Genomic DNA, 16000 nt, shown 5'->3' with positions numbered 1-16000 from the left:
CAGAATGTATCAATCTGTGAGTCTACACCATGACCCTGAGTGGCAGAATATGTGACACATTTAAAACATTGTGGAACGTGTACCATAATAGTAGTGACCACAATTGTTCGGTTTTCCACTGAGGACGAATCGTTGCTGTATGGCTGATCCATTATATTTACAAAGCGCTCAAACTCGTTCCAGTACCCGATCTGCAAAAGGGAAAACATTTTTGTTATTATCAAAACGACAGCCATTTTAAGAACATTAATGCTTTCCTCAGCCCACGGTCTTTTTTTCCCCTTCCTTTAAAATAATTATTTCATATACAGACAAGAAGCTAAAGAGGCTGCTGGAGATGTATAAAGCTATAAAGACGTTCTCTCATAAGACTGTGTTCATTAAAATGGCATTAGGTGCCTGAGCTGCTATTCCCTCCTGTTAAATGGAAGTGGAAGTAGGAGTGGGTTTGGCAGACAGCTTTTAAATATGGTGAATGCTTACTATACATGCATTGGGCCGCTCTCAGAATTGCACATACACAAATCAGCTGAGCAGTCAGAAAAAGAGAACAAGCAAATATGAGGAGGGTGCTGCTTAAATGTTATTTCGGTGGCATGAAGTGCACCTTGTTTAACCTCAGATTAATAGATGAAGTCACTCAAATAAAGCATTGGTTTGCTTCCCTTAGCAATCCAGAGTTTTTAAGCCATGCTAAACAAGCGTTTCTAAATGCTGAACTGTAGCACAAGACCTCGACTGCTATCAATAGTGTTAGCTGCTTAGTAAAGGAGCACTAGTGTTAGCATTGCATCAGGCTGTAATGAGGAAGAGGAAGAGCCACTGAAATGGGAGAAATTGAGCCCTATTATATAAAGTGCAAGGACATACAGTGTCCCATAAACCACTAGATTGTTCCTACCATTCAGATACTCGCAGCATGCTCACATTTAGACTTCAATTGCTATGCTAACTGAAGCAAAGCTTTAGTCAGCTTTAGTGATCTTTCCTCATTTCTCATTTTGCAACTGTCAGTATCAAACTGATATTTCATATTTCTAAAGAGATAAACTACTACTAGATACATGATGCATGTAAGTTGATATATAAAGCATAAAGTTCTTTTTTATAGACATCCATTCTGAGACATTCTGTGTTTAAGTGGTTTTACACTGTGTGATTACCATACGCTTTTAAGATTATTATTTAATTTTAAGATTATTAATATTAATATTACTATTAATACTTAAATTTAAGATCATACTGTACAGTACGAAATGATTCCAGTAAAACTGTAGTGGCTGAATTCTGTCACAAACTACAATGAAGAGCTGCTAACGATAGATCTGTGAGTAAGACGATTACTACATTTTGCTTACATCATAAGTCAGTGTGATCTGGGCTTGTGCAGAAAATGGGATCACATAAACAGAAACGTATTTAAAGGTGAGCTTGACGTAATAAAGATGTTTTTTCTCTGTCTTATAGAGGAGCCTTATAGCAGCAGCCACACTGAGATTTTAATCAAACATTTATGACACGTTGTCATTCGCTGAGAAATTTTTTTTTACGTTTTCTTTAATTTTGATACATTCTTACTTTCAATGTATTAAACAAGCTACATCCAAACCCATTTCAAATATATAATCAAAGAGAGCCATCACTTTATGATCACTTTATAACCTGGCCTTTAAGATTGCATTCTATCTGAGTGATATCTACAGTCTACTTCAAAAAAGGAGAGAGACATATTTAAAGAACACATATTTGCAAACTTTCTCCACTCTGCTTTTATGATATCTAGAAAGAATTCAATTTGTTTGCATACCCTTCTTGGCCCGCCTGCTTTCATCTCATAAACGTCGATAGTGTAGTTTGATCTGCGGCCGAAACTGTCAAACTGGATATTGCCAGTCATCCCTTGCACTTGGACCTGCCAAGGAAAAGTAAGGATGAAACCTGATGAAATAATGGGCAGCACTCCAAGCCTCTAAGGCCAAATGGAAGGTGGCAGTGCATTGCAATAGAGTCATTTACAGCAGCACGGTGAGTAGGAATGCTTGAACGGTTCATTTTGAGTTCAAGAAAGTCAGAGCTGAGCTGCAGGGTGAATTTTCCTACCATTTTGAGAGCCCTCTCGATGTCGATGCCTTGACTCCAGGGAACTGCTGGATTGGCCAGGCAATCTCCAGCGCTGCCCCGCCTTGAGACATCCACGCGCTGGCGCCGCAGGTACCGGAACGCCTCGGCTATCACCAGGATGGCATCGTAGGACAATGCAGAGGTGTACTGCACAGAGAGACCATGAGATGAGTACTGCACTACCTTCATCTCTGTCCACTAGTCCCCATGCTGACTCCTTGGGACAACCTGGACTACATCCTCCCTTTTGTCATGTTCTCTGGGAACTTGTACACTGCACAAATTAATGCTTTCTTTGTTCTTAAGCACCTGGTGCAACTCAAGGACTCATTATCAAGCCCTTTGTGAGTTAAATCAGGTGTATTCATTTAGCCATATTAGCACTGTGTGCAGAAAACTATGTAGCTGTAAAATGAACCCTCTAGGGCTGGAACTGAGCTCAGTTAACACTCCACAAACCTTTCATATTAAGCAAGAACAACAGTATGTTCAAGGATAAAACCAGCAACTCCTATGTACGTACATGCGTCTAGCTTACACTGTTCTATAGAGGATAATTGCAATGCATCACCACATATAATCATAACTTGGTCTGACATTAAACAGAAAGAAGATTCATGTCATGCTGTTCTATTCATATTTACAAAAGTGCATTGTTTCTCCTTGTGGAATCGGCTCTAAATTGGGTTCTAATTACAGTGAAGTGTAAAATGTTTAGCATTGTGTGGAACAGTATTTCAGTCCTATTGTTGTTGTGAGGTGACACCTGTAATTACGCTGCATCTCACCGAACAAGCTTGGAACACACTGACATCTACTAATTTGCAGTGAGCAATAGTTTTTGTTTTCTATTACATCCAGAAAGCTTACATAGAGATTCTTGGAAGTAATTTAAGAAAGTGTCAACGTGAGTTGCATTGCAGAGTTGAGACCCACAGATGAGGTCCACATTTATTATACATAAATATTACTATACATCTGCTATTATACATAAATAATAGATTATTACTTTTAAGCATTTCATGCAAAATCCTGCTCTAGAACTTTCTCTGACCTGTTTGGCTATTTGATTTCAGCCCACACCTGCATGACTCACTGAAGTACCACTTTAAAGCTATCTCTTTGCTGATTTTTGTTTAATTAGATGTAAATTGAACCTCCGGTCCTAACCCAGCTTTGGACTGGACATCAATAAATTGACTGCTGTGAGGGGGTGGGAAAGCAGATGAGGAAAAGGATACAAGAAAGAGGAGAAGGCAGGAGGAAAGAGAAGTCAGCAGTAGCGATGGCTACTGAAGAAGAGAGAAGCGAAAGGAAGAAGGGAACAGAGACAGAAATGAGAAAACAGAAGGCTGCCGATAAGACATAATGATGCTTTTTCTAGTGTACGACATGAAAGGCTTACCTTCAGAGGTGTGTTTCTCGCCTCTGGGAATTCTCTTTCATCTAACCGATCCCAGCGCTGAAGGAACTGCTGCACGACAGGGTTTTCAGGATTGATTATTTGAAAGCCACTTATGTTTGCGCCGCCGACATACACCTTGTCCAGGCTCACATTGGAGAATCCCTGAAAAGAGGAAGAAAGTGATGAAGAACGAGAGAAACTGAGAGAGAACTTAATTTAAAATTGTGTGGCTAAAGTATGTAAAACTAAGCAATTAAACAATTTGCATGCAAATACCTACCATTGGCACTATTCTAAATATGTAATATATAAACAAAAATAACCAACCAAACAAATACATAATATAGAAAAATATATATACTATATAACAATCAAATAAATAACTATATTATATAGAGTTAAACAAACATTTATTTCTCTATCTATCTATCTATCTATCTATCTATCTACTTACCACTGGGAGATTTTTTTGCGCTCCACAGCCTTGCCCAGAGCTAAAATGCTGTGATGTTTTTGACAACTGTGCTGTTTCTTACTTCATCAAATGTCACGTTGTTGACAACAGGCTAATCACATAGGGACTTCTTGTCATGGAAAGCCAGTTCTCAGTAGAACAGTGGATTCATGGCTCATGGGTGTGAATGACACAGTGTCTTTATTCAAAGTGTGGTAAGATAACAGCTACAAAGGCACTACACTGAAGGGTACATATCGTGCACATAGCCATAAATTTATTCCAGAGTTATAGAGTTACACCTACCCAGTGCAGGCTATGTTACTGTTCTTCCTACATATCTCTTCCTGACTGACGTATGCTTTTTTACGTTCCCGGGGGGGAAAAGCTTGTGGGAGAGACTCACCAGATTGGCCAGGATGTAATGGTAGCCTCGGCTGTTCTTGCCCAGGGTCACGACCTGAGGGAGGAGAATCAATAATGGTTAGCCATCCATGTAAGAGCCATCAGGCAGATACAAGGCGCTGTGTTAAGCTCTCTCAGTGCCGTTTGCATAGCAGACCGTCTTAAACACAGTGGCGGCCTCCTGCGAGGTGACAAAGGAGCTAAATGCTGATGGATGTCTCTTCACTCTGGGAGGGCTGCCTGAGGTGTTGTCACGCTGCGAATAAAAAGACTAGTTTTATCTTCAGTGTGTGCTTTTCTGTGTACGAAATATAGCCAGGAATGGTTATGTCCTGCATTTAGGTGTAACCTTCAATTTATGCTTCAATGCATGAAGAACATCAGTGAAACCTATTGTCTGTCTAATGCCTCTATGTGTAATTACCACAGACAAAAATTCCAACAATTTCTCTGTACTGGGAAAAGAACAGAAAACTCATTTACTCAAAACTCACTTATATGGAAGTCAATAATGTTTAATATATGCCACCATATAATGCAAATTCAAAATTGCAAGTAACAGCTTTTAGGAGACTAGATAAAAGAATGTCTTACCAAAGCTGTTTTTCTATGTAGTTTTTAATGCTTTGCTGCAGTTAATGAAAAATTATTCGTACTACTTATGCTTTCTCTAAGAGTCTGCAGTATTCGTGCACAATCAGGCAAAAAGTCTACGTTTACACGTCTCCTTTTAGCACAGTAACCACAAATACAGTATCTTCTGAAAGGTTGCCCCATCTCCATAAGGATAAATTGTATACATATTTTATATTTTTTTATATTTACATATTTTAGATTTATATTATATGTTGAATGGGCAATTCAGATTGGTCGGATGGTGTAGATTAATTTTCTATAACAGCAGTCTCCAGTGTCAGTGCTTTATAACAGTCAGAGATAAAACTGTTAATTTTTTCTGATAGAGGAAATTCTTTTTGCTTTTTTTTGTATCATAACAATCTGCCTTTTCTATCTTATTAATTTCTTATTAACAGAATTCATTAAACAGTGAAAGAACTGCCATTAACCTTCCATTATGAGTAAGTTTCAAATAAATGGATTTTTCATTATTTGCTGAAATTCTTGACTGTGCTAAATAAATATATGTGACAATTATAATGTGATAAATGGAGACTAGCTTGTTAAAAACATTGGAATATTCCTTAAATAAAATGCAATAAACTAAAATGTTGTAATCTGTAATAAATATACAAAACTGAATGGAATAAAAATACAGAAGTATATACTATAATGTATTTCTTTACTAATTGTCAGTGTAACCCTGTTTAATACGAATTAGAAACTTTGTGAAATGCTAAATACTTCTTGATCATCATATTGCATGATTTTGCTTGAAATAAGTACAAATCAACACATTTGCCTGGCTCCTTTGCTGATGCAGTGGACTGTTCACTGCCTGAAGGGAATGGCACATGAGATAGCAGAGCTTTGCTTCCACTAATCTGATCTTATCTGGTTGCTCAAGTAGGTCAGTCCATTCTGACTGTGACAGCAAGTTCAAGTCGTGCCAGGGGAGAGAAAGAGAGGCACAGAAAGTCTGGAGGGGAAATAGTGCAGAGAGTGATGGTACAAGGACCGGGTGAGACAAGAGAAAGATGACAGCGTGTTGAAAAAAGGAGTCATTGATAATGGCATAATGCAGAGTAGAAAAACGGGACTTCGTGATCACATATGAATCCTGTCACACTCAGAAGACATTACAGATATCTAACAACTATCCCTTGTTCATAACATGTGCAGAAAATTGGGTGAGATCAAAAATAAATTAGACAAGTAGTTTCTGCACTGTACGTTTGTGTTTTCCCTAATCTAACACACGAAGCATCAGCTCATGAAATAATTACGTAATGCTTCATTAGTTGTATCAGGGCTGTGCAGAGGAAAAGTACATTAAAAAAGTGCAATGGATCCAATTACACATCTCAGACTCTCAGACAACTCATCCTTTTGCTGCCGTAATCATAGATGGCCAAAGTTACAGCTGCAGTATCTCAGATGAAGATCTCAAGTCACTGTGCCACTGAGTGAGAGCGATAAACATTGTTCAACATGATGGCCTTTACTTTTGGCTCCGGGAAAGGTGGCTGGAGCCAGTGACTGTATCAGGCCTCTCCCACACACTGATCATGCTGCGGGTCCTCATGCACCTGAGTAGGAGCTGGCTGCAGAACACCGCCTCACAACCTGTGAACCAGCAGGAACACTCTACAACTTTAGTTCAGACACAGCAAGAGCTTAATGACATTGCTCCTTCCAGAGGCCTGAACCTGGCCTCACCTCTTGCCGATTGCAGCACTTCTGCAAAAAAAAAAGCAGTGCACATACAAGCTAATTAATTTGCCTTTCCAAATGCAAGGCTGGAAGCCATATCAAGCTGAGCTGTAGCCTCTGCATTCCAATCTGTGCTTTAGTCTATCCACTAACCTTGAGAGGTCTTTTGTCTTTCTGGTCTCCAGCACCACCCCTTTAGGTGTCTTCGGAATCTCAAAGAGCTTAGAGGCGCAAGCCTGGGTAATATTTCATAGTGGTACTGGAATCCTGCTAATAAATAAAAATGATGGTTTGAGGTGGGATTATTCCAGTAGGAGCACCCTTGAGAGGCATTTAGGAGACTGGATTAGAGGAGTGGTTACAGTTAAAATGCAGTAAATGCCACTTTCACTGTGACTATAATCTTCTTTTTCACTGCCTCCGTGCCACACATTGATCCCACCTCCTGCTCCATCTCTCTTTTGTTCCCCTGAGGCAGGAAGTGGGCTTTTTTGTCCTTGAAAGAAGTTTCACTACCCTGTGATGGGCAAAGACGGGCTTGTATGACCTTGTGCTCTCCCAAAGCTCAAGTCTACTCTCAAGGCCCAAAAAGAGAGAATAATGCAAGGGGTTGTGGAATAAAAGGCAAAGCAATACATTTACTGTGGACATTCAATAAAAGTCAAGGCTCAGAACTGCTTGGTCATGTCAGCTTGTGCCTGACCTTTAACTAAAATGCTGCTCAGCATAAATGCTAGACCTGCATTAGATATCTGAAGTTGTCTGCAAAGGCCATAGATTGGTTGAGACAAAATTAGACTCAAAATTAGGCATGGGCGAATGATAATCAGTATGCATGACCACACTACTGTGGCTTATGTGATTGCCCTTTTATACTGAGAGACTGGATGTTTGCAGTTTAACACAGAAAATCAACCTTTCAGTGAGAGAGAAAATCCAAAACGCAAATAGGCATCCTTTTTAAAGTACACTATTTAAAGGGTATTGCTGGGCTTGTGGTGTTTCTGCATGAAACATCCTTCTGCATGAAACGTCCATCTGATGTATTCTGTTGTCCCAGACCCATGGGCAAAAATGGGTTCATAGCTGAGATGAAGAGATGTCATTTGATTTTCTTGGTTAGGGAAAATGTCAGGTACAACCTGAACACCATACAGCCCTAGGAGGCAAACTGAGGAATCCCAAAATGAGTCTACTCCCACCATTTCCGTACAAGTCTCTGGATTACTTTTTCAATCTGATCTCATATGTCCGACATCTTATGCATCATCAGTTCTTCCTGATGTAACAGTTGCTGCGGGGCGTAACTAATCAATAAACCTTTTCCATAAATCACTTTGGGGGGGGACAAAATTACTATCTACAAAACTCTGCTAGAAGACTAATTTATTTTCTCCACAATAAAGCATGCTTCTATGCCAAGAGACAAATAGGATGAGTGTTTTCTGGAGGATGCTTTGTAATTAACTTGGATGAAGAGCTATACCTATCCTATATATATATATATATATATATGTATATATATATATATATATATATATATATATATACATATATATATATATATATATATATATATATATATATATATATATATCCTATATAGAAAACCGTGGCATGGTTGTTGGTAGCAAATACGCAGCTTTGAGTACTTCAGAAACTACTGATCTCCTGGGATTTTTGCACACAACAGTCTCTAGAGTTTACACAGAATGGTGTGAAAAACAAAAAACATCCTATGAGCAGAGGGTCTGCAAGCTGAAACACCTTGTTGATGAGAGAGAGATCAGAGAGAATGACCAGACTGGTTTAAGCTAACAGGAAGTCTACAGTAATACAAATAAGCACTCTTTACAACCGTGGTAAGCAGAAAAGCATCTCACCATGCACAACACATCAAACCTTGAGGTGGATGGGCTACAACAGTAGAAGACCACATCAGTTCCACGCCTATCAGACAAGAACAAGAATCTGAGTCCATCATGAGCACAGATTCACTGAAACAGGACAGCTGAAGACTGGAAAAAGACTGGTTGATTTTTTCCCCTGATCTTTAACTGTCCAGTTTCGGTGAGTCTGTGACAATGATAGCCTCAGATTCCTGTTCTTGGCTGACAGGAGTGCAACCCAGTGTGGTCTTCTGCTGCCTCTGCTCCCAGGAGATCAGCAGATTATGAAATATTCAAACCAGCCGTTCTTGCACCAACAATCAAGCCATGATCAAAGTCACAGAGATCACTCATTCTGATGGTTGTATACACAATGACGTTTATATATATATATATATACTCACAGAGAACTTTATTAGGAACACCTATATACCTACTCATTCATGCAATCATATAATCAGCCTATCGTGGGGCAGGAGTGCAATACAAAAATCATGCAGATACGGGTCAAAAGCTTCAGGTAATGTTGATATCAACCATCAGAATGGTGAAAAAATGTGATCTCAGTAACTTTGACCATGGCATGATTGTTGGTGCCAGACTGGCTGGTTTAGTATTTCTATAACTGCTGATCTCCTGGAGTTTTAATGCATAACAGTCTCTATAGTTTACTCAGAATGGTGCAATAAACATGTCGACAACACATCGAACCTTGAGGTGAATAGGTTACAACGGCAAAAGACCATGTTGGGTTCCACTTCTGTCACTCAAGAACAGAAAGCTGAAGCCGGAGTGGGCACAGTCTTACTAAAAGTGGACAGTTGAAGACTGGAAAAACGTAGTCTGGTCTGATGAATCTCGATTTCTGCTAAGTAACACAGATGGTAGGGTCAGAATTTGGTGCCAACAGCATGAATCCATGGACCCAACCTTCCTTGTGTCAACAGTCCAGGCTGATGAAGTTGGTGTAATGGTGTGGGGAATGCTTTCTTGGCACACTTTGGGCTCATTAAAACCAAGAAAGCAGTGGCATAGCCAGGAATACAATTCCAGGGGTGATGAGGAAATATAATAAATAAAATCAATGCATGATCTGTATAGTTATATTGATAACTGATAATAATTGAGACATGCTTATGCATTTTCAGTAGTTGCCAGACAGTAGTAGAACCAGTGATGGCAATCTTGTTATATGCTGCCATAAAATAGCTTGAAGGTTCCACTGAAAATGAAAAAAGATGATAATAATAGAGGAAAAATGACCTCTCATGAAAGCAGACATATCCTTGTTTTTCTTCTCCTGCAGTAAAACCTCCTGTACTGTACAAGCTGTCACCTCAATATCCCTATGCTCAGAGTGTGATCAGAGTGTAAAAATCTGATTAAAAACGAAGGGATATAATAATCCTGCGCTGTTTGTTCACCCACAATTCCCCAACTATGGCTCTGCAAGAAAGGGCGTTAGGTTCTAAACATCACCTCTCTGAGACATTAAAGCGATGTGGCATTTCATTCATTCCCACTGGTGATGGCTGTGTCAAACCTTTTTGGTCCATCATTCGTTCATTTTGGTATTCAACTCAAGACCCAGTGCTAAAATGCTAAGCAGACTAGATAGAACACATACTCTTTGAAACTGAATGGAAGCAATGGGAGTGTTTTGGATGTCCATAGCTTAACCCTTTCATACTACTAAGTCCTTTGAGCTGAGACATTAAATGGTCCCTTGAGCTACAGACTGTAGCAAAGCTTTTAAGACCTCAGCCTTCTTGGGCTTGCTTCAAATCAAAGGGAACCAGCCCACTACTATTCCTGGCCTCTTTGGGTTGGCCCAGTTTTGCATGCTAGTGTCAATGTGCTGAGGTGGGATCAGTTGCTCCTTTGATTTCACTGCAAGAAAGACTTTGCTGTCTTTGCAGACAAAAAATGTAGCAGGGGAAGACAGCAATCAATTAATGTGCATGTTAGAAGTCAAATCAAAGTAATCTGGAGCTTTGAATGTTCAACACATTCCTTTGTGCACGGCTGGGACTCTTTTATTAAATGCCTTTTTTCAAGGGGTTACATTCATTGAGCTTTGGCTGAAATTAATCTTGACTGACAACTTTAAACACAATGAAAAAAGTGAGAGCTTAGATTTTATGATAATTCAAAGACATTTCTGAAGCCGGGTCTGGTGGAGTTTTTTTTTTCTCTGCAATCAAATACCAGAAGGTATGAGTTCAGAAAACCTTTTCTCAAATCTAATCAGTGTTTCTGCTAAATGAATTCGCTAATTCATTCCGAAGTGGTACAATAATCCTGCAACCAACATAAGACTAAATGAATACAAAATCATTTATGAAAAAAAAGCTCATCTGAATGGTTAAAAAGCCACAGCAGCAAGATTATTGATATAACTAAAATGAATTTGTAATGAGATTAATTTTATAGGTGACATTTAAATGAAAAAAGAAAGAAAGAAAGAAACAAACAAAAAGCCACTGGATAACTAGTAGCAAATAATTCATGAAACGTTCTTTAATTTATGGATTGAGTAAATTTAGTCATTTTTCTTGTTTCCCACTTCTAACTTCAAGATACTCCTTCAGTGTACTAACTTCTTATTTGATAAATTCTGTCCTAAAGGTTTCACGTTTTAATCTTGTTCTGCTGCAACACCAACTACAGAGAAAGAAAAAGATTGCTCAATGCAGCCATTTTACCTATTACTGCAAGAAACCGCAGAAATTTCTAGACACAAACTGAATACAGTATATGTAGTATGACAGATTCATGCATAAAACAGAGAAGCTATTCCTGGATATGGCATTTTTAGACTGCAGACCACCATTTGGTCCTTTCTCAATGTTTATTAGATGGTACTCAATATATAGTATAATATAAAGTTTTTTTTTTAATCTTTGAGATATTATTGCCAAAAATACTTAAAAGTCAACCTCACAACACCTGAGACTAAATCACTACTGCTGAAAGAAATCTCAGAGGGAGAACACTCAAAGTAGAGTCTGTAGGCAGGGTCTGTTTGACAGTCTCTTATCTGCTCTTCCTCTCTGAGTCCTTGTCCATACGACAAATGACAAGCAGCTGTAAGTGTGGAAATGAGGGCCCTCTAATCCACAACTGAGGATGCATATCATGAATTTCACCGTTGTTGTGGCAGCAGAAAATCAAAAGCATCCATCTCGCCCATCTAGAGCGCCTTCTTCTCAGAGAAACTAAGTCAAAACGACCCCCTTGTACTCCGCTGTGTGTGGCGAATGTTGGGAGGATTTCCTGGAGCAGGTTTCACTGCTGTTTTCTTGCTTTGGTCTATTGTCTGGTGTACTCAATCTATCTGTCTGGCACTACAAACTCCATTGCAGACTTTGAACAGCTTGCAAGCCTTGGGCCTGACCCAGATGCCATTCATTCACAGGGATTCATTTTTCAGAGAGGAGCTGAGCAGGCTGTTGCCTGTAAGCGGACTTCTGCATCAAAACCAGTGAGGGCCCACCATCCCAGCCTAGGCAAGTGATAGATTCAAGACACATGCACCCTCAGGATACTGTATGTGACACATAGCCATGCCAGTGAGATCACTCAAAATGTATGAAATTGGAACAAATAATAGTAGTAAAGAGCAATTTATATGAATGGAAAAAAAAACAACTATTGACCCTGATCCTATATGAATGTGAATATTTATAGATTTGTAATTGAGAGACCATCTGTATATCAGAATTGGCATTCTATTCTGTATAGCCATGCCTCAGGGCATACTGTAGAAAATGCAATGGCTTAGTGGGTTAGTGGCCTAAAGAAGTACACTAGAGCCATGATTCTTAAAATGTGGTCTGGTCTGTAAAACATAGTCATGATTTAATTAAAAAAAAAAAAATTATTTTACTTATTTATTTAAGTAAAATTTATTTATTTATTTTACAGTCATGGAAATCACACCACTATCAAAGAAATTATGTTATAACGTCAACTAGAATTTTAATAAAAGTGGGTTTTATGGGTAGGATAAGGCAATGAACAGCCAAAAAAAAAATAAATGCGTAGACATCTAAATAATGTGCCTTTTGAATAGTTTGCTTGTAAAAGGATTTCTGTGATTTGGGAGGAATGGTATACGCTCTCTCCCCTGTACTTACAGGATCACAGGAAACTAACCTAACTAATTGTTGGTGTCTGTGAGCTCATGTATGTGGAAGGGGGTAGATAGCATTTTCCTCTGTGTGTGTTATGCTGCTGTGTGACACAGCATTAGCAGCAGTTCAAAAAAAGGTACTGTTGGCTGGCTTCACATGTCTTGGAAGAAGAATGTGTTAGCCCTCACCCTCCCTAGTTGGTAGCTGTTGTATGATAGGTGAGAGCTGGCTGGTGGGTGTGAATTGGCAAGTGACCAAATTAGGGGAAAAAATGGGGGGAAAAGGGCTCCCTGACTGTAACAAGTCTGAGAACCCCTGCCCTAGAGTGTACAGAATATCTGTAATATGTGTTACCTTTTGTAGGGAATAGGGAGTAGTACATCATTTTGGCAACAGGGCATTTTTCCAGATTGAGGTCTTAGGGATCTTTCAATTTTACATGCTGGGGCAATATCAAAAGGCAAATGTTGTTTCCACAGACAACATAATATAGCCTGCTCCATATCACATCATATCACACCATCTAAATAGAACACCCTACAAGCAGCCATATCATCCGCACATTGGCTATGCTTTCCCACACAACCTGATTGAGACAGATAGGCCCCGGACCTAGCTGTCCTCTTGAGCAAACATGAGCCTCTGGAGACCCCAGGCACCTCCACCTCGGTAGCTTTGCTTAAAAACCATAAAAGAGAGCGGGCATACTTCACTGGCTGGCAATAAAAAGTGACTCTCCTCCTTTCAATGTGGCTTATCTCTACTCTCACTCACAGCAGCAGGGCGTCATACGCTGATGGAGTCTGTGGCTGCCCATTTCTGATCCTGACTCTGCAGTTCCATCCTACTGTCATTCACTGAACCAAAGTCCGGAAGCTTCTCTGAGCTCTGCAGTGTGAGGAGATTAGTCCTATTACATTCAATTTAGTTAAAGTATGCTGAAGTGGGAGGAATAAAGAGTACTGTCTGCCCTGCAGGCCAATAACTGGGACTTCCTGCTCTAATTTCCCCTAATTCTTCTCTCCTTCCTCCAGTCTATCTCTTGAATTAATCTGCTGAAATATTTTAGAAATGCAATCTTAGGAAGGGACTGAGTGTAAAACTGTCTTTTGTTATAATCATGGAAAAACTTTGGAATTTTAAAGCACTTGAATATATTAATGCTGAATGATAGCACATTTAAAGTTGAACCCAATTTTTTTTTTTTAAAAAAAAGATACCAGCTACTGTGACAAATGAAATATTTTCAAACAGACGATTTTCTGTTTTCCTCACTTTAAGCTTATGAGATCCCTCTTTCTAGTAAAACTAAAAAGAAGCCACTTTTGAAAATTTCCATTCTGGTTTGTAGAGATTTACAAAACAATCATTACACACTAGGGTGTAAAGCAATGCCACAGTCTGTATCTGTGTCTGTATCTGTTTACTGCTCCAAATATCCGTACGTGTATCTCTACTTGGATTTAAACCTGAAGTGGGCGTGGCCTAAAATATGAAACCTACCACTCTCTGCACCCAGAAACACTGGGAAAAAAAGAAAAAGAAAATGCGACAAATGCTAGCACTGTTAGCATGGCCTGTGAATTCTGGCTCTGTTCAGTTCTTCAGCTTCAGCTACATCTCTCGAGTTCATAATTGGACTCAACTAAAGATATGCATATGACTGTTTTTAAAAACCTTTAAAATACTTTTTGTTTGGACCTGCCCGCACTATTTTATAATGATTATAGTTGTTTTTTTCCACTCAAAATATAAACAAACTAGTATCCTTAATTTAAACCATCACAACCCTGACTAGGTAGATCCTCAGGATGAAAGAATGAATGCTGTAAATAATGATGGTCTTTGTTTGTCCCACAAGTTGACCGCTTGCTTGATCTGACACAATCTGACCACTTGCTCGGGATCCCAGTCCTGATACACACCTTTAGTGTCAAGCAAGTTCCATGTGAACCTTTCTGCCAAGCTTTAATAAAAGAATTACAAAAAAAAAACATATAGTGCACCACCTGTCTGTTCATTCAGAATAACATTTACATATTTAGTTACATCCCTATCAATGACACTTATTTAATAAGTACTTAAAGCTGTCAGATATTCATTCATAGGAGGTTCATAGGATGTGTATAAAAACAATGTGACTATTATTAAGTAACATAAGCAGCTAATGGACGTAAAACAATGATCTAGTGAACAGAAACAAATTCAGAAGTCGATTGCTTCCTACAACCAGATATAAAAAGAAAGTACATTGTGGAATTGGGATCTGCACAAAATGTCCCCCAAATCTACTCATCTTAATTGTGTTCCTGGCGAGCTGATCTCCACTCCTCACTTTCTTTTCCAGTGAAATTGACATGGTTGAAGTGGTGGCAGGATGGATTTGGAGATTACTTGGAGATTAACATGCTGGGATGGGAATGACTTTTGCAGCCACCTTCAGCATTAAAGAATGTAGGCTGGAAGAGGGGCTTGGTGCTATTAACCCGCCAATTCATTCAGATTATTGGAAAAATGAATGAGAGATTTTACCTGCTCTAAGATGACGTTGATCCTGTCCACTTCACAGTCAATGAGATAGCGCTTCTCCTGCCTTCTGTCCATTTCCTCGAGGATGCGCCTGTACTCCTGTGGGTCTGTCACACTCCCCACTGATCGAGCTGTCACCTGCCAGTTGTTTGCCACTGCTGCCTCCATTATGGCTTGGAGTATGGAGAATCCTTGGGATGAAAGCAGTATTGTGTTAGAGCCTGTGCCCTTTACAGTGTAACTGTGGAACCATGTAAAATGCAACATTGACATTTTGTTTATTAAAAACAGAATGCCTGGATATTAGACACATCGCAATGTGGAAGGTTGCTCTTTGACATAAAGTACATATCAAAAAGAATGGCAAATGGAGATATTTGAAAGGTTGTGACATGTACTGGAGCTAAATGAGAAAGTCTGTATAAATTGTGACTTAGGTGTAGAGCACAAAGACTTTTACACTAAATTCATTTTGATTCCGGTGGCATCTCCTGTCATAGGACATAGGGTCAGATCAAAGATGGGCAAAGACAAAAGCATCCTTTCATGTCAGGGAAAAAAAAATACATTATAGGAATATTGAGAACATTTTCATACATAACCCAGATGATAAAGGTACTGGTTTAACTGAGCTACTTGCTCCAGGGTACCAAAATTACATCCTTTCAACTGATTTATTCCACAATGAATAGTGGGGTGATAAATTGGCACGAATAAATAGCCTAGTTTG

At 39.1% G+C, this 16000-nt stretch overlaps 1 protein-coding gene across 6 annotated transcripts in view; it reads right to left on the bottom strand.

The window, feature by feature from the left end:
- The window catches only part of gria3b (glutamate receptor, ionotropic, AMPA 3b), a 128823-nt gene that overhangs the window by 37696 nt on the left and 75127 nt on the right, over positions 1-16000 (bottom strand). For all 6 annotated transcript variants that reach the window (XR_004578416.2, XM_026940431.3, XM_026940428.3 and 3 more), the window contains exons 4-9: positions 15274-15461; positions 4387-4440; positions 3527-3688; positions 2101-2268; positions 1808-1912; positions 84-191 (exon numbers count right to left, since the gene is read on the bottom strand). Coding sequence is in view for 5 of the 6 variants with exons in the window: in XM_026940431.3 (XP_026796232.1) it covers positions 84-191; positions 1808-1912; positions 2101-2268; positions 3527-3688; positions 4387-4440; positions 15274-15461 (785 nt within the window). In the remaining variant the exon portion in view is untranslated. The remainder of the gene's footprint in view (positions 1-83; positions 192-1807; positions 1913-2100; positions 2269-3526; positions 3689-4386; positions 4441-15273; positions 15462-16000) is intronic.

The sequence above is a fragment of the Pangasianodon hypophthalmus genome, chromosome 7, assembly GCF_027358585.1.
Source record: "Pangasianodon hypophthalmus isolate fPanHyp1 chromosome 7, fPanHyp1.pri, whole genome shotgun sequence".
NCBI classification, from domain to species: domain Eukaryota; kingdom Metazoa; phylum Chordata; class Actinopteri; order Siluriformes; family Pangasiidae; genus Pangasianodon; species Pangasianodon hypophthalmus.
The sequence above is the reverse complement of the archived record's forward strand: the minus strand, read 5'-3'. Positions and strand labels throughout refer to the sequence as shown.